At 41.1% G+C, this 24355-nt stretch overlaps 1 protein-coding gene across 14 annotated transcripts in view; it reads left to right on the top strand.

The window, feature by feature from the left end:
* The window catches only part of LOC135518984 (peripheral plasma membrane protein CASK-like), a 239730-nt gene that overhangs the window by 80908 nt on the left and 134467 nt on the right, over positions 1 to 24355 (top strand). For all 14 annotated transcript variants that reach the window (XM_064943983.1, XM_064943986.1, XM_064943987.1 and 11 more), the window contains one exon: positions 7040 to 7152. In XM_064943983.1, coding sequence (XP_064800055.1) covers positions 7040 to 7152 — 113 coding nt within the window. The remainder of the gene's footprint in view (positions 1 to 7039; positions 7153 to 24355) is intronic.

Below are 24355 nucleotides of genomic sequence, written 5' to 3' on the forward strand. Positions count from 1 at the left end.
TCCTTTGGCTTTGATGCCTTATGATTGAGTATTACTCTGTTTAAGTAGACTGTGATTTTGCTGTGATCTGATCGGGGTGTCAGTGGGCTGACTGTGAACGCTCTGAGAGACTCTGGGTTGAAGTCAGTGATAAAGTAGTCTACAGTACTACTGCCAAGGGATGATCTGTGTATGTACCTACCATAAGAGTCTCCTTGAAGCCTACCATTGACTATGTACATACCCAGTGTGTGACAGAGCTGGCGATTCTAGTGGTGTAGGTAGCACACGAGGACATTTTTCTCTGTTGAGAAAAATTACATTTTCCAGCCAAACAGCCAATTTTCCTGTTTTGACTAATATAATAGAGTGGGTTAGGTGCCGCTTCACTGTTTCACACCTGGTAGTTTGGTGGGTGGGACTACCAGCTCTCTGTAGCCTAGAGGGCAAACAGTGTGTCAATCTACTCTGTACCATGTTTCATGTAGGATGACAATGTTTGTATTCCAATTTCTCTGATGAAGTCTGGGTTCCTGCTCCTTAGTCCAAAGGCAGATTACCTCAGACCTTCTATATTCCAGGATCAGATAGTAAAAGCTTTGTGTTCCATAGTGGCTCTATCTCTCTCTCTCTCTGCCTGTGTGAGTGGGTGTGTGAGTGCGTGTGTGTGTGTGTGTGTGTGTGTGAGTCTGTGTGTGAGTGTCTGTGTGAGTGCCTGTAAGAGTCTGTGTGTGAGTGCCTGTGTGAGTGCCTGTGTGAGTGCCTGTGTGAGTCTGTGTGTGAGTGCCTGTGTGAGTGCCTGTGTGACTGCCTGTGTGAGTGCCTGTGTGAGTCTGTGTGTGAGTGCCTGTGTGAGTGCCTGTGTGACTGCCTGTGTGAGTGCGAGTGTGCGTGCCAGTGTGTGTGAGCTTGAATTATTGGAATGGATTTTGTATCCTTAACAAATTACAGGCAGCCAAGTCAAAATTATTACCCCTGTGTGTGTGCTATGCGTGCCTAAACACACATGCTATAGCAGATGGAGATCAGATTAAATCTTTATAGCGTCAGCAGCGTGATGTACAGAGGCACACTGCCCAGAGATGGTCAACCACACACACATACACACACACAGGCTGGAGAGCTACAGTGGCAAGAAAAAGTATGTGAACCATTTGTAATTACCTGGATTTCTGCATAAATTTTACATAAAATGTGATCTGATCTTCATCTGTCACAACAACAAACACACACAGAGTGCTTATTAACACAGTCATTATTGTATTTTTATTGTCTATATTGAACACATACAGTGGCTTGCGAAAGTATTCACCCCCCTTGGCATTTTTCTTATTTTGTTTTCTTTACAACCTGGAATTAAAATGGATTTTTTTGGGGGTTGGTATCATTTGATTTACACAACATGCCTACCACTTTGAAGATGCAAAATATTTTTGGGGTGAAACAAACCAGAAATAAGACCAAAAAAAATGGAAAACTTGAGCATGCATAACTATTCACCCCCTCAAAGTCAATACTTTGTAGAGCCAAAGTATTGTAGAGCTGGTGTTCAACCTTCCCAAGTTCTCTCACGTCACCCCGCTCCTCCGCTCTCTCCACTGGCTTCCAGTTGAAGCTCGCATCCGCTACAAGACCATGGTGCTTGCCTACGGAGCTGTGAGGGGAACGGCACCGCAGTACCTCCAGGCTCTGATCAGGCCCTACACCCAAACAAGGGCACTGCGTTCATCCACCTCTGGCCTGCTCGCCTCCCTACCACTGAGGAAGTACAGTTCCCGCTCAGCCCAGTCAAAACTGTTCGCTGCTCTGGCCCCCCAATGGTGGAACAAACTCCCTCACGACGCCAGGACAGCGGAGTCAATCACCACCTTCCGGAGACACCTGAAACCCCACCTCTTCAAGGAATACCTAGGATAGGATAAAGCAATCCTTCTCACCCCCCCCTTAAATGATTTAGATGCACTATTGTAAAGTGGCTGTTCCACTGATGTCAGAAGGTGAATTCACCAATTTGTAAGTCGCTCTGGATAAGAGCGTCTGCTAAATGACTTAAATGTAATGTAAATGTAGCCAACTTTTGCAGCAATTACAGCTGCAAGTCTCTTAGGGTATGTCTCTACAAGCTTGTCACATCTAGCCAGTGGGATTTCTGCCCATTCTTCAAGGAAAAACTGCTCCAGCTCCTTCAAGTTGGATGGATTCCTCTGGTGCACAGCGATCTTTAAGTCATACCACAGATTCTCAATTGGATTGAGGTCTGGGCTTTGACTAGGCCATTCCAAGACATTTAAATGTTTCCCCTTAAACCACTCGAGTGTTGCTTCAGCAGTATGCTTAGGGTCATTGTCGTGCTGGAAGGTGAACCTCCGTACCAGTCTCAAATCTCTGGAAGACTGAAATAGGTTTCCCTCAAGAATTTCTCTGTATTTAGCACCATCCATCATTCCCTCAATTCTGACCAGGTTCCCAGTCCCCGCTGATGAAAAACATGCTGCCATCACCATGCATCAATGTGGGGATGGTTTTCTCGGGGTGATGATATGTGTTGGTTTTGCGCCAGACATAGTGTTTTCTTGATGGCCAAAAAAATCAATTTTCGTCTCATCTGACCAGAGTACCTTCTTCCATATGTTTGGGGAGTCCCCCACATGCCTTTTAGTGAACACCAAACTTGTTGGTTTATTTTTTTCTTTAAGCAATGGCTTTTTTTCTGGCCAGTCTTCTCGTAAAGCCCAGCTCTGTGGAGTGTACGGCTTAAAGTGGTCCTATGGACTGATACTCCAATCTCCGCTGTGGAGCTTTGCAGCTCCTTCAGGGTTATCTTTGGTCTCTTTGTTGCCTCTCTAATAAATGCCCTCCTTACCTGGTCTGTGAGTTTAGGTGGGGCAGCTTTGTTGTGGTGCCATATTCTTTCAAATAAAATTATAATGGATTTAATGGTGCTCCGTGGGATGTTCAAAGTTTCTGATATTTTTTTATAACCCAACCCTGATCTGTGCTTCTCCACAACTTTGTCCCTGACCTGCTTGGCGCGCTCTTTGGTCTTCATGTTGCCGCTTGTTTGGTGGTGCCACTTGCGTAGTGGTGTTGCAGACTCTGGGGCCTTTCAGAACAGGTGTATATATACTGAGATCATGTGACAGATCATGTGACACTTAGATTGCACACAGGTGGAAACAGTTTTGTAAAGAGGAATGGTCCAAAATTCCTCCTGACCGTTGTGCAGGTCTGATCCGCAACTACAGAAAACATTTGGTTGAGGTTATTAATGCCAAAGTAGGGTCAAAGGTAGAGAGAGATGGGTGGAGGTAGAGAGACATGGGTAGAGGTAGAGAGAGATGGGTGGAGGTAGAGAGAGATGAGTAGAGGTAGAGAGAGATGGGTGGAGGTAGAGAGAGATGGGTAGAGGTAGAGAGAGATGGGTGGAGGTAGAGAGAGATGGGTGGAGATAGAGAGAGATGGGTGGAGATAGAGAGAGATGGGTGGAGGTAGAGAGAGATGGGTAGAGGTAGAGAGAGATGGGGGGTGTGTGTGTGTGTAGAGAGGATATAGAGAAGGAGGGTAGAGAGGGAGGGTATAGAGAGGGAGGGTATAGAGAAGGGGGGTATAGAGAAGGAGGGTAGAGAGGGAGGGGTAGAGAGGGAGGGGTAGAGAGGGAGGGTATAGAGAGTGAGGGTATAGAGGGAGGGTGTAGAGAGGGGGGTATAGAGAGGGAGGGTATAGAGAGGGAGGGGTAGAGAGGGTGGGTAGAGAGGGAGGGTATAGAGAAGGAGGGGAGAGAGGGAGGGTATAGAGAGGGAGGGTGGAGAGAGGGAGGGGAGAGAGGGAGGGTATAGAGAGGGAGGGTATAGAGAAGGAGGGTAGAGAGGGAGGGGTTGAGAGGGTGGGTAGAGAGGGAGGGGAGAGAGGGAGGGTATAGAGAGGGAGGGGAGAGAGGGAGGGTATAGAGAGGGAGGGTAGAGAGGGAGGGTGTAGAGAGGGAGGGGAGAGAGGGAGGGTATAGAGAGGGAGGGTATAGAGAAGGAGGGTTGAGAGGGAGGGTATAGAGAGGGAGGGTATAGAGAAGGGGGTATAGAGAAGGAGGGTAGAGATGGAGGGGAGAGAGGGAGGGTATAGAGAGGGAGGGTATAGAGAATGATGGTAGAGAGGGAGGGTATAGAGAGTGAGGGTATAGAGAGGGAGGGGTAGAGCCGGGAGGGTAAGGAAAGGGAGGGTGGGGAGAGGGAGGATATAGAGAGGGAGGGGTAGAGAGGGAGGGGGAGTCGGATAGGGAGGAGAGAGGGAGGGAGACAGGGAGGGAAAATGAGAGGAGAGAAAGAGCAACACCCACACACACTCTCTCTCTGAGGATATGTGAACTGTGTCATCTTTAATCAAAAACTGTGTAGCCTACACACACCTGAGGCAGGAGAGGCTCTGCTTTCCAAGGAAGGTGTGCGTGTGCGTGTGCGTGTGCGTGTGCGTGTGCGTGTGTGTGTGTGTGCGTGTGTGCGTGCGTGGATATGTTTCACTATTCTTCTGGGGACCAGAAGTTCCCACAACAGTAAACGAAAAATGTTTTGTCCTTGGTCCAAAGTCAAATGCTATTTCTAGGGGATTAGGGTTAAGGTTAGAATTAGTGTTAGTGTTCGACTTACGTTAAGGGTTAGGAGCTAGGGTTAGTTTTAGGGTTAGAGTTAGGAGCTAGGGTTAGTTTTAGGGTTAGGGTTAAAGTTAGGTTTTTAGGTTAGGGTTAAGGTTAGGATTAGGGTTAAGGTTAGGGTAAGAGTAGTGGTTAGAGTTAGGGGTTAGGGAAAATAGGATTTTGTATGGGACTAAATTGTGTGTCCTCACAATGTTAGCTGTACAAGACTGTGTGTGTGTGCGTGCGTGTGTGTTTGTGTGCGTGTGTGCGTGTGTTTGTGTGCGTGTGTGTGTGTGTGTGTTTGTGTGCATGCGTGTGTGTTTGTGTGCGTGTGTGTGTGTGTGTGTGTGTGCTGTAAGCACTAGGACTGTATTTACGAAGATCATACCCCTGTGCTACCTCTGCCCTCGTCTCTGTGCCAACTGACAAACTACTGTGAGAGGTATGTGAGGGAGGGCAGTGGAAACCGTGTATTTACTAAACACCTCTCACTGACTGTGTGTTGGATAATACAATTCCCCATCATAGAATGATACGATATCAGAAGTGACTGGAGTTGAGATGGAACTGCTAAAATGGAACGCTGGGTGGTGTCATCACGAGCGGCACAGCGGTCTAAGGCACTGCATCTCAGTGCTAGAGGTGTTTCTACAGACCCTGGTTTGATTCCAGGCTGTATCACAACCAGCCATGATCGGGAGTCACATAAGGAGGCGCACAATTGGCCCAGTGTCGCCCGTGTTTGGCCATTGTAGGCCGTCATTGTAAATAAGAATTTGTTCTTAACTGACTTACCTGGTTAAATAAATAAAATAGTCTTGTGAGGTTGATCCAGCGACAGGATTTTTACAGTGAGAAGGCTGACGAAGTGAGGCTTTTTATTTAGAAGGTGAAGAAATAATGTAGCCGGTGACTGTACATGTATTTACAAAAATAAATAAACAGGACGACCAACAAAAATTAGGCCTAATAAACTCAAAAGAAAAGCCGGGACCTGGCAGCATGCCAACCTGAGACACCATTGGTGAGATGAGTATCTCACTTCTGACACCATTGGTGAGATTAGTATCCCATTTCTGACACCATTGGTGAGATGAGTATCCCACTTCTGACACCATTGGTGAGATTAGTATCCCACTTCTGACACCATTGGTGAGATGAGTATCCCATTTCTGATCGTTCAAAACATGTTTACAAAGAGAACTATACCTAGCGACACAAAACAAAAGACACACAAACCAATTTCCGTCGACGCACAACAAACTCAAGTTTCTTGTCATTACATGTGATCCACAATAATCAAGAGAGCATCTCTAACCCATATGATTATCAATAAATGCATGTGCTACTCATAAACTGTTCCATAAACAATGTCAGGTCATTTATACTAGGCATCTCTTTAGATAAGTGACAGAGATGATAGATAAGTGACAGAGATGATAGATAAATGACAGAGATGATAGATAAATGACAGAGATGATAGATAAAGGACAGATGATAGATAAATGACAGAGATGATAGATAAGTGACAGAGATGATAGATAAGTGACAGACATGATAGGACGATCATCACAGGGGTACTGCAGATAAATTCATGAACAATTATTGTATAAATGTATGAGCTGTTAATTTGTTCTGTCCTGTATACAATGGTGTAAAGTACTTAAGTACAAGTCATTTAAAGTACTACTTAAGTAGTTTTTTGGGGTATCTGTACGTTATTTTACTATTTCTATTTAACTTTTACTTTTACTTCACTATATATTCCTAAAGAAATTACTCCATACATTTTACTTGACACCCAAAAGTACATGACATAAAAATGGTCCAATTCACGCACTTGTCAAGAAAACATCCCTGGTCCTCCCTTCTGCCTCTGATCTGATGGTCTCACTAAACACACATGCTTCATCTGTAGATTATGTCTGTGTTGGAGTGAGCCTCTGGTTATCCATTCATTTTAAAAACAAGAAGATGTGGCCAACTGCTTTGCTTAAAATAAGGAGTGTGAAATGATTTATACTTTTACTTTGACTTTTGATACTTAAGTACATTTTAAACCAAATACTTTTAGACTTTTACTCTAGTAGTATTTTCCTGGGTGACTTTTACTTGAGTAATTTTTCTATTGAGGTGTCTTTACTTTTACGATGAGATGTTCATGTGGTCTGCCCTGTATAAAAGGTATGAGATGTTAATGTGTTCTGTCCTGTATAAAAGGTATGAGATGTTAATGTGTTCTGTCCTGTATAAAAGGTATGAGATGTTAATGTGTTCTGTCCTGTATAAAGGTATGAGATGTTAATGTGTTCTGTCCTGTATAAAAGGTATGAGATGTTAATGTGTTCTGTCCTGTATAAAAGGTATGAGATGTTAATGTGTTCTGTCCTGTATAAAAGGTACGAGATGTTAATGTGTGCGTTCTGTCATGTGCAGGGGTCCATTCAGTGTGGTACGAAGATGTATCAACAGAGACACAGGACAGCAGTTTGCTGTGAAGATCGTAGACGTGGCCCAGTTTACCTCCAGCCCTGGTCTCAGCACAGAGGGTGAGAGAGCACACACACACACATACACAATTTATCCTTCTCTCCGTTGTATGTGGATGCTGATGGTTATAGAGGCAAACATGTACACACTATCAGCTGTCTGTGTCTGTGTGTGTATGTCTGTGTCTGTGTCTGTATCTGTGTGTGTGTGTATGTGTGTATGTGTGTATGTGTGTATGTGTGTGTGTGTGTGTGTGTGTGTGTGTGTGTGTGTGTGTGTGTGTGTGTGTGTGTGTGTGTGTGTGTGTGTGTGTGTGTGTGTCTGTCTATGCCTGTCTGTGCCTGCATGTCTGAGAGGTCATCCAGGGTGAGCTGTGTTGTATCACTGATCTCCAGAGAGAGAGATGCTGCACAATATGACCACACAGCAGGGGTCTATCCAGACACAGAGTTGGACTCATATGAGGAAACTTTAGATTTCACCCTCCCTCTCAGAGACAGGAACAGTGTGTGTGTGTGTGTCGGTTCTCCCAATGTCCTCCCTCTGATCTGATACTCCTAATAACCCTTTACCTCCGCGCCTGAGGTAGAAACTATCACACAAGACATTTTGATAGTTCAGTTTTCTTTTGTAAAAACACCACAAAGAGCTCAGTGAGTCGTGAAATGATGTCTGCACGAAGCACTAGACTCTCCACACTGACCTCCGAGAGAGAGAGAGAGAGAGAGAGAGACAGAGAGAGAGCGAGAGAGAGCAAGAAACAGAGAGAGACAGAGAGAGACAGACAGAGAGAGAGAGAGCGAGAGACAGACAGAGAGAGAGAGGGAGTCTTTATTGTTTTGAAACTTCTGTATGCATAATGTCTACTGTTAATTTGTATTGTTTATTTCACTTTTGTATATTATCGACCTTACTTGCTTTGGCAATGTTAACACGTTTCCCATGCCAATTAAGCCCTTTCAATTGAGACAGAGGCAGGCAGGCAGGCAGGCAGGCAGGCAGGCAGGCAGGCAGGCAGGCAGACAGACAGACAGACAGACAGACAGACAGACAGACAGACAGACAGACAGACAGACAGACAGACAGACAGACAGACAGACAGACAGACAGACAGACAGACAGACAGACAGACAGACAGACAGACAGACAGACAGACAGACAGACAGACAGTTCTATCTGTTCTATCTGTGTTTTAAGAGGGGAAGATTGCAGGGTTCAATCTCGGTGAAGTCCGTGGCCTGTAGATACTAAAGCTTCCACCTCTCATTATGATTTATCTTCCTTTTCTTGGCTCAAGCATGCACATTCCTATCCACCCACCCACCCACCCACACAAAACACACACACACACACACACACTGAGCCAATTGAGGGTAAATTGACAGCAGTGTTTCTTTGCATGACTGTCTACCACACACAGAGGCAGGCAACTGATCAGCAATCTCATCAGCAATGGAGAATCATACTGATTTTTCCCTTCCCCTTCCAGATCTACATTATATTACATTATTATATATTATATTACATTACCACTTTGTTCTGCCTAACCATTGGCTCTACCGCTGCAAATTATACTTAGTGACCGTTACACTTACCTTCTATGAGAAGCAGACGGACAGACGGATGGACGGGAGCGGACAGACAGACTGACAGGAAGTCTGTCTCCAGTATGTATATGGGGACAGACAGACAGACAAACAGACAGACACACGGAGGGAGGGAGGGAGGGAGGGAGGGAGGGAGGGAGGGAGGGAGAATGGGAGGGAGAATGGGAGGGAGAATGGGAGATGGATAAAGAGACAGTCATAGAGAATGGTGTGAGAGGGAGTGAGAGAAAGAAAGGGAAAGAAAGAGAGAGAAAGACAGAAGTTCTGTGAGATCTTTCTGTGCTCTATTGAGGCTGTCTAGTGAGACTGTTATTTCTGTGCTTTATTGAGGCTGTCTAGTGACACTGTTCTTTCAGTACTCTACTGAGACTGTCTAGTGAGACTTTTATTTCTGTGTTTTATTGAGGCTGTCTTGTGAGACTGTTATTTCTGTGCTCTATTGAGGCTGTCTAGTGACACTGTTCTTTCAGTGCTCTACTGAGACTGTCGAGTGAGACTGTTATTTCTGTACTCTATTGAGGCTGTCTAGTGACACTGTTCTTTCAGTGCTCTACTGAGACTGTCTAGTGAGACTGTCATTTCTGTACTCTATTGAGGATGTCTGGTGACACTGTTATTTCTGTGCTCTATTGAGGCTGTCCAGTGAGACTGTTCTTTCTGTGCTCTATTGAGGCTGTCTAGTGACACTGTACTTTCTGAGCTCAATTGAGGCTGTCTCGTGAGACTGTACTTTCTGTGCTCTATTGAGGCTATTTATTGAGACTGTTCTTTCTGTGCTCAATTGAGGCAGTCTAGTCAATCAATGTATTTATAAAACCCTTCTTATGTCAGCTGATGTCACAAAGTGCTGTACAGGAACCCATTTTAAAACCCCAAACAGCAAAAGCAATGCACGGTGGCTAGGAAAACTTCCCTAGCAAGGCCGGAACCTAGGAAGAGACCTAGAGAGGAACCAGGCTATGAGGGGTGGCGAGTCCTCTTCTGGCTGTGTCGGGTGGAGATTATAACAGAACATGGCCAAGATGTTCAAATGCTCATAGATAAACAGCAAGGTCAAATAATAATAATCACAGTAGTTGTCGAGGGTGCAACAAGTCAGCACCTCAGAAGTAAATGTCAGTTGGCTTTACATAGCCAATCATTCAGAGTATCTCTACCGCTCCTGCTGTCTCAGGAGAGTTGAAAACAGCAGTTTTTTTAAATGGTTTATTATTTAAAAAATGCACCTTTATTTAACCAGGTAGGCCAGTTGAGAACAAGTTCTCATTTACAACTGCGACCTGGCCAAGATAAAGCATAGCAGTGTGAACAGACAACAACACAGAGATACACATGGAGTAAACAATTAACAAGTCAATAACACAGTAGAAAAAAAATAAGAAAAAAAGAGAGTCTATATACATTGTGTGCAAAAGGCATGAGGAGGTAGGCAAATAATTACCATTTTGCAGATTAACACTGGAGGGATAAATGATCAGATGGTCATGTACAGGTAGAGATACCGGTGTGCAAAAGAGCAGAAAGTAAATAAATATAAACAGTATGGGGATGAGGTGGGTAAAATTGGGTGGGCTATTTACCAATAGACTATGTACAGCTGCAGCGATCAGTTAGCTGCTCAGATAGCAGATGTTTGAAGTTGGTGAGGGAGATAAAAGTCTCCAACTTCAGCGATTTTTGCAATTCGTTCCAATCACAGGCAGCAGAGAATTGGAACAAAAGGCGGCCAAATGAGGTGTTGGCTTTAGGGATGATCAGTGAGATAAACCTGCTGGAGCGCGTGCTACGGATGGGTGTTGCCATCGTGACCAGTGAACTGAGATAAGGTGGAGCTTTACCTAGCATGGACTTGTAGATGACCTGGAGCCAGTGGGTCTGGCGACGAATATGTAGCGAGGGCCAGCCGACTAGAGCATACAGGTCGCAGTGGTGGGTGGTATAAGGTGCTTTAGTAACAAAACGGATGGCACTGTGATAAACTGCATCCAGTTTGCTGAGTAGAGTGTTGGAAGCTATTTTGTAGATGACATCGCCGAAATCGAGGATCGGTAGGATAGTCAGTTTTACGAGGGTAAGTTTGGCGGCGTGAGTTAAGGAGGCTTTGTTGCGGAATAGAAAGCCGACTCTAGATTTGATTTTAGATTGGAGATGTTTGATATGAGTCTGGAAGGAGAGTTTACAGTCTAGCCACCTAGGTACTTATAGATGTCCACATATTCTAGGTCGGAACCATCAAGGGTGGTGATGCTAGTCGGGCGTGCGGGTGCAGGCAGCGAACGGTTGAAAAGCATGCATTTGGTTTTACTAGCGTTTAAGAGCAGTTGGAGGCCACGGAAGGAGTGTTGTATGGCATTGAAGCTCGTTTGGAGGTTAGATAGCACAGTGTCCAAGGACGGGCCGGAAGTATACAGAATGGTGCCGTCTGCGTAGAGGTGGATCAGGGAATCGCCCGCAGCAAGAGCAACATCATTGATATATACAGAGAAAAGAGTCGGCCCGAGAATTGAACCCTGTGGCACCCCCATAGAGACTGCCAGAGGACCGGACAGCATGCCCTCCGATTTGACACACTGAACTCTGTCTGCAAAGTAGTTGGTGAACCAGGGTTGGATCTGGGACAAGATAGCACGTTCGGTGAACAGATCAGATTACCATAGCCTCAGGCAGCAGCAGCACGACCAGGTGGACTGGGGACAGCAAGGAGTCATCAGGCCAGGTAGTCCTGAGGCATGGTCCTAGGGCTCAGGTCCTCAGAGAGAGAGAAAGAAAGAATGAAAGTAAGAGAGAAAGAAAGAAAGAATGAAAGAAAGAAAGAATTAGAGAGAGCATACTTAAATTCAGACAGGACACCAGATAAGACAGGAGAAATACTCCAGATATAACAGACTGTACCTAGTCCCCCGACACATAAACTATTGCAGCATATATACTGGAGGCTGAGACAGGAGGGGTTGGAAGACACTGTGGCCCCATCCGACGATACCCGGGCCAAACAGGGCCAAACAGGCAGGATATAACCCCACCCACTTTGCCAAAGCACAGCCCCCACACCACTACAGGTATATCTTCCATCACCAATTTACTATCCTGAGACAAGGCCGAGTACAGCCCACGAAGATCTCCCTCGCAGCACGAACCCAAGGGGGGGGCGCCAATCCAGACAGGAAGATCACGTCAGTGACTCAACCCACTCAAGTGACGCACCCCTCCTAGGGACGGCATGGAAGAGCACCAGTAAGCCAGTGACTCACTCCCTGTAATAGGGTTAGAGGCAGAGAATCCCAGTGAAGAGAGGGGAACCGGCCAGGCGTAGACAGCAAGGGAGGTTCGTTGCTCCAGTGCCTTTCCATTCAGCTTCACACTCCTGGGCCAGACAACACTCAATCATAGGACCTACTGAAGAGATGAGTCTTCAGTAAATACTTGAAGGTTGAGACCGAGTCTGAGTCTCTCACATGGATAGGCAGACCATTCCATAAACATGGAGCTCTAGGAGAAAGCCCTGCCTTCAGCTGTTTGCTTAGAAAATCTAGGGTCAGTTAGGAGGCCTGCATCTTGTGACTGTAGCATACGTGTAGGTATGTACGGCAGGACCAAATCAGAGAGATTGGTAGGAGCAAGCCCATGTAATGCTTTGTAGGTTAGCAGTAAAACCTTGAAATCAGCCCTAGCCTTAACAGGAAGCCAGTGTAGAGAGGCTAGCACTGGAGTAATATGATCACATTTTTTGGATCTAATCAAGATTCTAGTAGCCTTGTTTAGCACTAACTGAAGTGAATTTAGTGCTTTATCCGGATAGCAGGAAAGTAGAGCATTGAAGTAGTTTAACCTAGAAGTGACAAAAGCATGGATTCATTTTTCTGCATCATTTTTGGACAGAAAGTTCGATTTTTGCAATGTTACATAGATGGAAAAAAGCTGTCCTTGAAACAGTCTTGATATGTTTGTCAAAAGAGAGATCAGGGTCCAGAGTAACGCCAAGGTCCTAACAAAAAGCTTAACTTCTTGTTAATCCAGCCGCTGTGTCAGATTTCAAAAAGGCTTTATGGCGAAAGCAAACCATGTGATTATCTGAGGATGCCAACCTGGCAGGTGTGCCACAAAAGTCAGAAATAGCGATTAAATGAATGCCTTACCTTTGAAGATCTTATTCAGTTGGCACTCACTACAAAAGTCTAATGGTTTTAAATGACTGTTTTGTATTGTCTGGAAACTCACTTGTGGAATTCGCTTGCAGTAGGTCTCTTAAAAAAGAGAAGCCGTGCAAGGTTATTAAACAGAGCTGCCTCGTTATTCTTCTTTTGTTGATATCAGGTAACGTGACATGCAATGTCTCCAAACCCCCTCTGATTTTAAATCTAGATCTGGTTTTGGTATTTTTCATTTAAATGTATGCAGCCTGTTGTCAAAAATGTATGGAGTTAGGATTTGGGCTAAATCAACTGATGCTGATGTAATTGTGTTTTCTGAAACCTGGCTCAGCAAGTCTGATCTTGATAAGGATATTTGTATAAACAGTTACAATGGGTGTGGCTATATATGTTAAAACTAAATTCCTTGTAAGTGTGGCAAAGTCTGAAACTATTTGTAAACAGTTGGAATTTCTTGCTTTGAATATTGAGGTTTCAAAGGGCCTCTCTATAACTGTGATTGGCTGTTATAGACCCCCTTCTGCTCTCTATAACTGTGATTGGCTGTTATAGACCCCCCTCTGCTCTCTATAACTGTGATTGGCTGTTATAGACCCCCCTCTGCTCTCTATAACTGTGATTGGCTGTTATAGACCCCCTCTGCTCTCTATAACTGTGATTGGCTGTTATAGACCCCCCTCTGCTCTCTATGACTGTGATTGGCTGTTATAGACCCCCCTCTGCTCTCTATAACTGTGATTGGCTGTTATAGACCACTCCCCTCTGCTTTCGGTGATGCATTTTCTTCTTTGACGCACCTTGTGTCTAAACTTCTTTCCAGTGAAATTATCTTGATTGGTGATCTCAACTGGTGTTGGTTAAAGTCGGTGTCTGATGATTTAAAAATGTTTTGTAATTCTATGAATCTTACCCAGTTAATTAACTCACCCATTCGCCCAAATCTTAAATGCCCAGATAAATCTACGCTGATTGATTTGATATTGACAAATGTTCCACATAAATATTCTGCAGTTGGTGTTTTTTGTAATGATTTAAGTGACTATTGTGCTCTTGTTGCTGTTAGAAATACTAAGGTTCCTAAGACAAACCCATGTTTAATACGTAAGAGAAATTTGAAATGTTTTAATGAACAGGCTTTCTTTCACGATTTGTTTTATTTTGACTGGAGCAAGATTGAGCTTATCCCTGATGTGGAGACCTGGAAATTCTTTCATTATGGATTTTTCCAAATAGTAAACAAACATGCCTCATTCTGCAGGTTCAGGGTTAAAGGGCGGGATAATCCATGGTTTTCTTCTGAGCTGTCTTGTATTATTCATGACCGTAATCTAGCCTGGGCTAAAGCAAGAAAATCATGTTCTGATGCTGATTGGCTTATTTGTAGGCAGTTACGAAACAAGTCTTTTCTTCTCATGAAGGCCAAGTCTGAATATTTTATGTCTGTTACCACTGATAACCAGAATGACCCTGGAAAGTTTTGGAAGGATATTAAGTCTATGTTTGGTAATAGTAATGTTAATGAATTACCGTCATGTGTTTTGAAGGACTCTATTGCTGTATATGACAAAACTGAAATACTGAATTGTTTCAATGAGCACTTTGCATCATCTGGTAGGCTGTTTGATTCAGTGCCCTCTGTCTCTGTACAACCCTGTGTGGATGAACCAGTGAGAGCTGGTCAAACTTTGAGCTTTTTGCCATTCTCAGTGCAGGTGGTACATAAAGCCCTGAAATCCTTAGAACAGAGAAAGCCTGCAGGTCCTGATCATTTGGAACCCTGCTTTTTAAATCTGGCAGCTGAATTCATAGCTGAACCACTTACATATCTGTTCAATCTAACCCTGGAATGTAATGAAATTCCAAAGATTTGGAAATCAGCATTTGTCCTATCACTTTTAGCTTTTTGCCATTCTCAGTGCAGGTGGTACATAAAGCCCTGAAATCCTTAGATCAGAGAAAGCCTGCAGGTTCTGATCATTTGGAACCCTACTTTTTAAATCTGGCAGCTGATTTCATAGCTGAACCACTTACATATCTGTTCAATCTAACCCTGGAATGTAATGAAATTCCAAAGATTTGGAAATCAGCATTTGTCCTATCACTTTTAGCTTTTTGCCATTCTCAGTGCAGGTGGTACATAAAGCCCTGAAATCCTTAGATCAGAGAAAGCCTGCAGGTTCTGATCATTTGGAACCCTACTTTTTAAATCTGGCAGCTGATTTCATAGCTGAACCACTTACATATCTGTTCAATCTAACCCTGGAATGTAATGAAATTCCAAAGATTTGGAAATCGGCATTTGTCCTATCACTTTTAAAAGGGGGAAATCCAATTATTTTAAATAATTATAGGCCAATCTCAAAGCTGTCACCCCTGGTGAAAATTCTTGAAACTCTTGTGAGTGAACAGCTAAAAGAGTTTTTATTTACTAACTCTATTTTATCAATGTACCAATCAGGCTTCAGGAAGAAGCATTTCACAATTACAGCAGCTGTCACGACTTTCGCCGAAGTTGGCTCCCCTGCCTGTTGGGGCGGTGCTCAGTGGACGTTGTCACCGGCCTACGAGCCACCACCGATCCCTTTTCCTGTTTGTTTTGTCTTATTAGTTGCACCTGTGTCCTATTATGTTTTCCTGATGGGCTTCCTTATTTAAGGCTAGTAAACCCGCCCTTGTTTTGTGCGGGATTAATCTTGTGTTATTGTTGTGTTGTTGGGTGTGTTCGTGCTCCGGACCGGGTACCCTGTGTTTTGGGTTGGTCCGTATTTTTTGCACCCTGTGTTTGGGCATTGTATTTTGGTGCCATATTAAAGTGCACTTCTCCCTTTGGAACTCTCTGCTCTCTGCGCCTGGCTCTTACCTCACAGACCTAGTCCCGCGGGACAGAATCCCGCACCTTTGGAATGGAACCAGCAGGAGCAGCCACACCTCCTCTCCCGTCAATGGAGGATAGGGCTTGTGTGCAATGGTGATGTTAGGCTTGTGTGCGGCTGTTCGGCCACGGAAACCATTTCATGAAGCTCCCAACGAACAGTTATTGTGCTGACATTGCTTGAAGAGGCAATTTGGATCTCGGTAGTGAGTGTCGCAACCGAGGACAGACCATTTTTACGAGCTACGTGCTTCAGCACTCGGCGGTTCCGTTCTTTGAGCTTGTGTGGCCTACCACTTCGTGGCTGAGCCGTTGTTGCTCCAAAATATTTCCGCTTCACAATAGCAGTCCTTAGAGTTGACCAGGGCAGCTCTAGCAGAGAAGAAATTTGACAAACTGACTTGTTGGAAAGGTGGCATCCTCTGATGGTGCCATGTTGAAAATCACTGAGCTTTCAGTAAGGCCATTCTACTGCCAATGTTTGTCTATGTAGATTGCATGGCTGTGTGCTCAATTTTATACACCTTTTAGCAATGGGTGTTGCTGAATTTGAAGGGGTGTCCACATACTTTTTTATACTTTTCTAGAGAAACACTGCTCCATTCTGAGAGCCAGTCTGGCATAACATTTCCATACAGAGAAAATGTAAAGGTTTTGAAAATATATTTGAAAAATGTCATTATTCTCATCATTTTTACTACTGTTATTTATTACTTCAGTAGTGATTTATGCAATTGAGCCATCTGTGCATGCTGTAAAAATGAGCTGTCAGGTTAAGTGGCTTTCTAAGTCTGTATGACTGTTTGAGTTTAGCTTCTCTTTCTACCACATATCACAGTCAAACCCCTACAAACACCTTGTGAACGAGGGATCATGTATCCTGCTTCACAGAGGAGAAGTATCTACCAGAGCCAGGGATTTATGTCATCCTAACGTTCTCATTAAGCGAGTGATGAAAACAGAGGGATGGAAAACGACAGAGAAAAACAGATATAAATCTGAAATTAATCTACCATTTCTCTCCATCACCATCCATCTCCTTTATATCCTATCACAAGCCTTGGCTGGAGCGCTGGGAAATCTATCAACCGTACACAGACAGACACACACACACACACACACACACACACACACACACACACACACACACACACACACACACATACAAGTGATGGCAGCAACACTGTTCCCTTTGGTGATTTTATATTTTTTATTTTTCACATGATGGTAGAAAAGAGAACAGTTACACTGTGATCATCTTTAATAAAGGAGCAGAGACACACACACACAACGCTGCACAGAGCCTAGGGACAGGCCAAAAGGACCCAGACAGGGCGTGGCCCAGTAATCGACCCAGCAGGGGTCTCACACACACAACTCTGCACAGAGCCTAGGGACAGGCCAAAAGGACCCAGACAGTGATTGATCGGCCAGCAAGGGTCTCACACACTAATGTATAGCTTTCCTACACACACACACATTCTCTCTGTTTACAAACACACATTTGGCTCACATGTAACTCAGTCAAGCAGTGAAATCACATTTAAATAACTAATTTAAGAAAACTACACCTTATGGAACAGTGTAGGGACACACACACACAGACACACACACTACATACACTTATATTTCAATATTGTTATTTTTTTGTAGTATTGATTTCGTATTGTGGAGATGTATTGGTAGAGTAGTGGTGTAATAATGTGTTGTATTGTAGATATATAGTAGTAGAGTAGTGGTGTAATAATGTATTGTATTGTAGATATATAGTGGTAGAGTAGTGGTGTAATAATGTGTTGTATTGTGGAGATGTATTGGTAGAGTAGTGGTGTAATAATGTATTGTATTGTAGATATATAGTGGTAGAGTAGTGGTGTAATAATGTGTTGTATTGTAGATTTATAGTGGTAGAGTAGTGGTGTAATAATGTGTTGTATTGTAGATATATTGTGGTAGAGTAGTGGTGTAATAATGTGTTGTATTGTAGATATATATAGTGGTAGAGTAGTGGTGTAATAATGTGTTGTATTGTATATATATAGTGGTAGAGTAGTGGTGTAATAATGTATTGTATTGTAGATATATAGTGGTAGAGTAGTGGTGTAATAATGTATTGTATTGTAGATATATCGTGGTAGAGTAGAAGTGTAATAATGTATTGTATTGTAGATATATAGTGGTAGAGTAGTGGTGTAATAATGTGTTGTATTGTAGATATATAGTGGTAGAGTAGTGGTGTAATACTGTATTGTATTGTAGATATATCATGGTAGAGTAGTGGTGTAATAATGTATTGTATTGTAGATATATATTGGTGTAATAACGTATTGTATTGTAGATATATCGTGGTAGAGTAGTGGTGTAATAATGTATTGTATTGTAGATATATAGTGGTGTAATAATGTGTTGTATTGTAGAAATATAGTGGTAGAGTAGTGGTGTAATAATGTATTGTATTGTAGATATATCGTGGTAGAGTAGTGGTGTAATAATGTATTGTATTGTAGATATATATTGGTGTAATAATGTATTGTATTGTAGATATATCGTGGTAGAGTAGTGTTGTAATAATGTATTGTATTGTAGATATATAGTGGTAGAGTAGTGGTGTAATAATGTGTTGTATTGTAGATATATAGTGGTAGAGTAGTGGTGTAATAATGTATTGTATTGTAGATATATATTGGTGTAATAATGTATTGTATTGTAGATATATCGTGGTAGAGTAGTGTTGTAATAATGTGTTGTATTGTAGATATATAATGGTAGAGTAGTGGTGTAATAATGTGTTGTATTGTAGATATATAGTGGTAGATTAGTGGTGTAATAATGTATTGTAGATATATAGTGGTAGAGTAATGGTGTAATAATGTGTTGTATTGTAGATATATAGTGGTAGAGTAGTGGTGTAATAATGTATTGTATTGTAGATATATAGTGGTGTAATAATGTGTTGTATTGTAGAAATATAGTGGTAGAGTAGTGGTGTAATAATGTATTGTATTGTAGATATATCGTGGTAGAGTAGTGGTGTAATAATGTATTGTATTTTAGATATATCGTGGTAGAGTAGTGGTGTAATAATGTATTGTATTGTAGATATATCGTGGTAGAGTAGTGGTGTAATAATGTATTGTATTGTAAATATATAGTGGTCTAATAATGTGTTGTATTGTAGAAATATAGTGGTAGAGTAGTGGTGTAATAATGTATTGTATTGTAGATATATCGTGGTAGAGTAGTGGTGTAATACTGTATTGTAGATATATAGTGGTAGAGTAGTGGTGTAATAATGTATTGCATTGTAGATATATCGTGGTAGAGTAGTGGTGTAATAATGTGTTGTATTGTAGATATATAGTGGTAGAGTAGTGGTGTAATACTGTATTGTAGATATATAGTGGTAGAGTAGTGGTGTAATAATGTGTTGTATTGTAGATATATATTGGTGTAATAATGTATTGTATTGTAGATATATCGTGGTAGAGTAGTGTTGTAATAATGTGTTGTATTGTAGATATGTTGTGGTAGAGTAGTGGTGTAATAATGTATTGTATTGTAGATATATCGTGGTAGAGTAGTGGTGTAATAATGTTTTGTATTGTAGATATATAGTGGTAGAGTAGTGGTGTAATAATGTGTTGTATTGTAGATATATCGTGGTAGAGTAGTGGTGTAATAATGTATTGTATTGTAAATATATAGTGGTGTAATAATGTGTTGTATTGTAGAAATATAGTGGTAGAGTAGTGGTGTAATAATGTATTGTATTGTAGATATATCGTGGTAGAGTAGTGGTGTAATAATGTATTGTATTGTAGATATATATTGGTGTAATAATGTATTGTATTGTAGATATATCGTGGTAGAGTAGTGTTGTAATAATGTATTGTATTGTAGATATATAGTGGTAGAGTAGTGGTGTAATAATGTGTTGTATTGTAGATATATAGTGGTAGAGTAGTGGTGTAATAATGTATTGTATTGTAGATATATATTGGTGTAATAATGTATTGTATTGTAGATATATAATGGTAGAGTAGTGGTGTAATAATGTGTTGTATTGTAGATATATAGTGGTAGATTAGTGGTGTAATAATGTATTGTAGATATATAGTGGTAGAGTAATGGTGTAATAATGTGTTGTATTGTAGATATATAGTGGTAGAGTAGTGGTGTAATAATGTATTGTATTGTAGATATATAGTGGTGTAATAATGTGTTGTATGGTAGAAATATAGTGGTAGAGTAGTGGTGTAATAATGTATTGTATTGTAGATATATCGTGGTAGAGTAGTGGTGTAATAATGTATTGTATTTTAGATATATCGTGGTAGAGTAGTGGTGTAATAATGTATTGTATTGTAGATATATCGTGGTAGAGTAGTGGTGTAATAATGTATTGTATTGTAAATATATAGTGGTCTAATAATGTGTTGTATTGTAGAAATATAGTGGTAGAGTAGTGGTGTAATAATGTATTGTATTGTAGATATATCGTGGTAGAGTAGTGGTGTAATACTGTATTGTAGATATATAGTGGTAGAGTAGTGGTGTAATAATGTATTGCATTGTAGATATATCGTGGTAGAGTAGTGGTGTAATAATGTGTTGTATTGTAGATATATAGTGGTAGAGTAGTGGTGTAATACTGTATTGTAGATATATAGTGGTAGAGTAGTGGTGTAATAATGTGTTGTATTGTAGATATATATTGGTGTAATAATGTATTGTATTGTAGATATATCGTGGTAGAGTAGTGTTGTAATAATGTGTTGTATTGTAGATATGTTGTGGTAGAGTAGTGGTGTAATAATGTATTGTATTGTAGATATATCGTGGTAGAGTAGTGGTGTAATAATGTATTGTATTGTAGATATATATTGGTGTAATAACGTATTGTATTGTAGATATATCGTGGTAGAGTAGTGGTGTAATAATGTATTGTATTGTAGATATAGTGGTGTAATAATGTGTTGTATTGTAGAAATATAGTGGTAGAGTAGTGGTGTAATAATGTATTGTATTGTAGATATATCGTGGTAGAGTAGTGGTGTAATAATGTATTGTATTGTAGATATATATTGGTGTAATAATGTATTGTATTGTAGATATATCGTGGTAGAGTAGTGTTGTAATAATGTATTGTATTGTAGATATATAGTGGTAGAGTAGTGGTGTAATAATGTGTTGTATTGTAGATATATAGTGGTAGAGTAGTGCCCCCCCCCCCCTCCTACCTGTGTAATAATGTATTGTATTGTAGATATATATTGGTGTAATAATGTATTGTATTGTAGATATATCGTGGTAGAGTAGTGTTGTAATAATGTGTTGTATTGTAGATATATAATGGTAGAGTAGTGGTGTAATAATGTGTTGTATTGTAGATATATAGTGGTAGATTAGTGGTGTAATAATGTATTGTAGATATATAGTGGTAGAGTAATGGTGTAATAATGTGTTGTATTGTAGATATATAGTGGTAGAGTAGTGGTGTAATAATGTATTGTATTGTAGATATATAGTGGTGTAATAATGTGTTGTATTGTAGAAATATAGTGGTAGAGTAGTGGTGTAATAATGTATTGTATTGTAGATATATCGTGGTAGAGTAGTGGTGTAATAATGTATTGTATTTTAGATATATCGTGGTAGAGTAGTGGTGTAATAATGTATTGTATTGTAGATATATCGTGGTAGAGTAGTGGTGTAATAATGTATTGTATTGTAAATATATAGTGGTCTAATAATGTGTTGTATTGTAGAAATATAGTGGTAGAGTAGTGGTGTAATAATGTATTGTATTGTAGATATATCGTGGTAGAGTAGTGGTGTAATACTGTATTGTAGATATATAGTGGTAGAGTAGTGGTGTAATAATGTATTGCATTGTAGATATATCGTGGTAGAGTAGTGGTGTAATAATGTGTTGTATTGTAGATATATAGTGGTAGAGTAGTGGTGTAATACTGTATTGTAGATATATAGTGGTAGAGTAGTGGTGTAATAATGTGTTGTATTGTAGATATATATTGGTGTAATAATGTATTGTATTGTAGATATATCGTGGTAGAGTAGTGTTGTAATAATGTGTTGTATTGTAGATATGTTGTGGTAGAGTAGTGGTGTAATAATGTATTGTATTGTAGATATATCGTGGTAGAGTAGTGGTGTAATAATGTTTTGTATTGTAGATATATAGTGGTAGAGTAGTGGTGTAATAATGTGTTGTATTGTAGATATATCGTGGTAGAGTAGTGGTGTAATAATGTATTGTATTGTAAATATATAGTGGTGTAATAATGTGTTGTATTGTAGAAATATAGTGGTAGAGTAGTGGTGTAATAATGTATTGTATTGTAGATATATCGTGGTAGAGTAGTGGTGTAATAATGTATTGTATTGTAGATATATATTGGTGTAATAATGTATTGTATTGTAGATATATCGTGGTAGAGTAGTGTTGTAATAATGTATTGTATTGTAGATATATAGTGGTAGAGTAGTGGTGTAATAATGTGTTGTATTGTAGATATATAGTGGTAGAGTAGTGGTGTAATAATGTATTGTATTGTAGATATATATTGGTGTAATAATGTATTGTATTGTAGATATATAATGGTAGAGTAGTGGTGTAATAATGTGTTGTATTGTAGATATATAGTGGTAGATTAGTGGTGTAATAATGTATTGTAGATATATAGTGGTAGAGTAATGGTGTAATAATGTGTTGTATTGTAGATATATAGTGGTAGAGTAGTGGTGTAATAATGTATTGTATTGTAGATATATAGTGGTGTAATAATGTGTTGTATGGTAGAAATATAGTGGTAGAGTAGTGGTGTAATAATGTATTGTATTGTAGATATATCGTGGTAGAGTAGTGGTGTAATAATGTATTGTATTTTAGATATATCGTGGTAGAGTAGTGGTGTAATAATGTATTGTATTGTAGATATATCGTGGTAGAGTAGTGGTGTAATAATGTATTGTATTGTAAATATATAGTGGTCTAATAATGTGTTGTATTGTAGAAATATAGTGGTAGAGTAGTGGTGTAATAATGTATTGTATTGTAGATATATCGTGGTAGAGTAGTGGTGTAATACTGTATTGTAGATATATAGTGGTAGAGTAGTGGTGTAATAATGTATTGCATTGTAGATATATCGTGGTAGAGTAGTGGTGTAATAATGTGTTGTATTGTAGATATATAGTGGTAGAGTAGTGGTGTAACTGTATTGTAGATATATAGTGGTAGAGTAGTGGTGTAATAATGTGTTGTATTGTAGATATATATTGGTGTAATAATGTATTGTATTGTAGATATATCGTGGTAGAGTAGTGTTGTAATAATGTGTTGTATTGTAGATATGTTGTGGTAGAGTAGTGGTGTAATAATGTATTGTATTGTAGATATATCGTGGTAGAGTAGTGGTGTAATAATGTTTTGTATTGTAGATATATAGTGGTAGAGTAGTGGTGTAATAATGTGTTGTATTGTAGATATATCGTGGTAGAGTAGTGGTGTAATAATGTATTGTATTGTAGATATATCGTGGTAGAGTAGTGGTGTAATAATGTATTGTATTGTAGATATGTAGTGGTAGAGTAATGGTGTAATAATGCGTGTTGTTATGTACTGTTTTTTTTCTATGCAACAGCGTAATCGTGATTGAACCCAAGGAAGATCCGGAAATAAAATTTTTAAAAATACAAATTGCTGCAGAAGAGATATAGGAGAAAAGCATGCCAGAGAACCAGATAGATTCATCCCTTTCCGTACACCCCTCCCTCCCTCTCTCTTTCCCTCCTTCCCTCCCTGTCCTCTCCAGGTGGTAGCTAGTAGTAATTGTACCTGGTGCCTAGAGCTCTCAGTGTGATACCTTGTGTAGCAGGGCCTGTCTCTGCTGCCCCTCCAGAGCAGGCAACGACTACCAGCAGGAGAAAAATCACACACACACACACACGCACACACGCACACACGCACACACACACACACACACAGAGAGAGTTCCGGTCTCCCTCCAGAGCAGGCTTTGACTCCCAGCTGGAGTAACAGGGACCCCCGTTTGAGATCACATCTTTCTCTCTCTCCCCACGGCTCTCTATCTCTCTCTTCCCCCCCTGTCCTCTCCCCCCTGTCCTCTCCTCCCCTGTCCTCACCCCCTTGCCCTCTCCCCCCCTGTCCTCTCCTCCCCTGTCCTCTCCTCCCCTGTCCTCTCCCCCTGTCCTCTCCCCCTGTCCTCTCCCCCCCCTGTCCTCTCCCCCCCTGCCCTCTCCCCCTGTCCTCTCCCCCTGTCCTCTCCTCCCCTGTCCTCTCCTCCCCTGTCCTCTCCCCCTGTCCTCTCCTCCCCCTGTCCTCTCCCCCTGTCCTCTCCTACCCTGTCCTCTCCCCCCTTTCCTCTCCTCCCCTGCCCCCCCCTCCTACCTGCTTCAACTTGAACATGATGCTGTTTTACATTCTTCCTGCAGTTTGCATGTGTGTGTCAAAGACATACTGAGGTTTGGACTTTCCTCCTGGGTCTTCCTCTGGCTTTCTAGAAAGTACATGGTCTAGGACATGGTCTGTAGAATGTGATCTATCTCCTTTCCTCCCTCTCTCCCTCTCTCCCTCTCTCTCTCTGTC

The sequence above is a fragment of the Oncorhynchus masou genome, chromosome 29 (genome assembly GCF_036934945.1).
Source record: "Oncorhynchus masou masou isolate Uvic2021 chromosome 29, UVic_Omas_1.1, whole genome shotgun sequence".
NCBI lineage: Eukaryota > Metazoa > Chordata > Actinopteri > Salmoniformes > Salmonidae > Oncorhynchus > Oncorhynchus masou.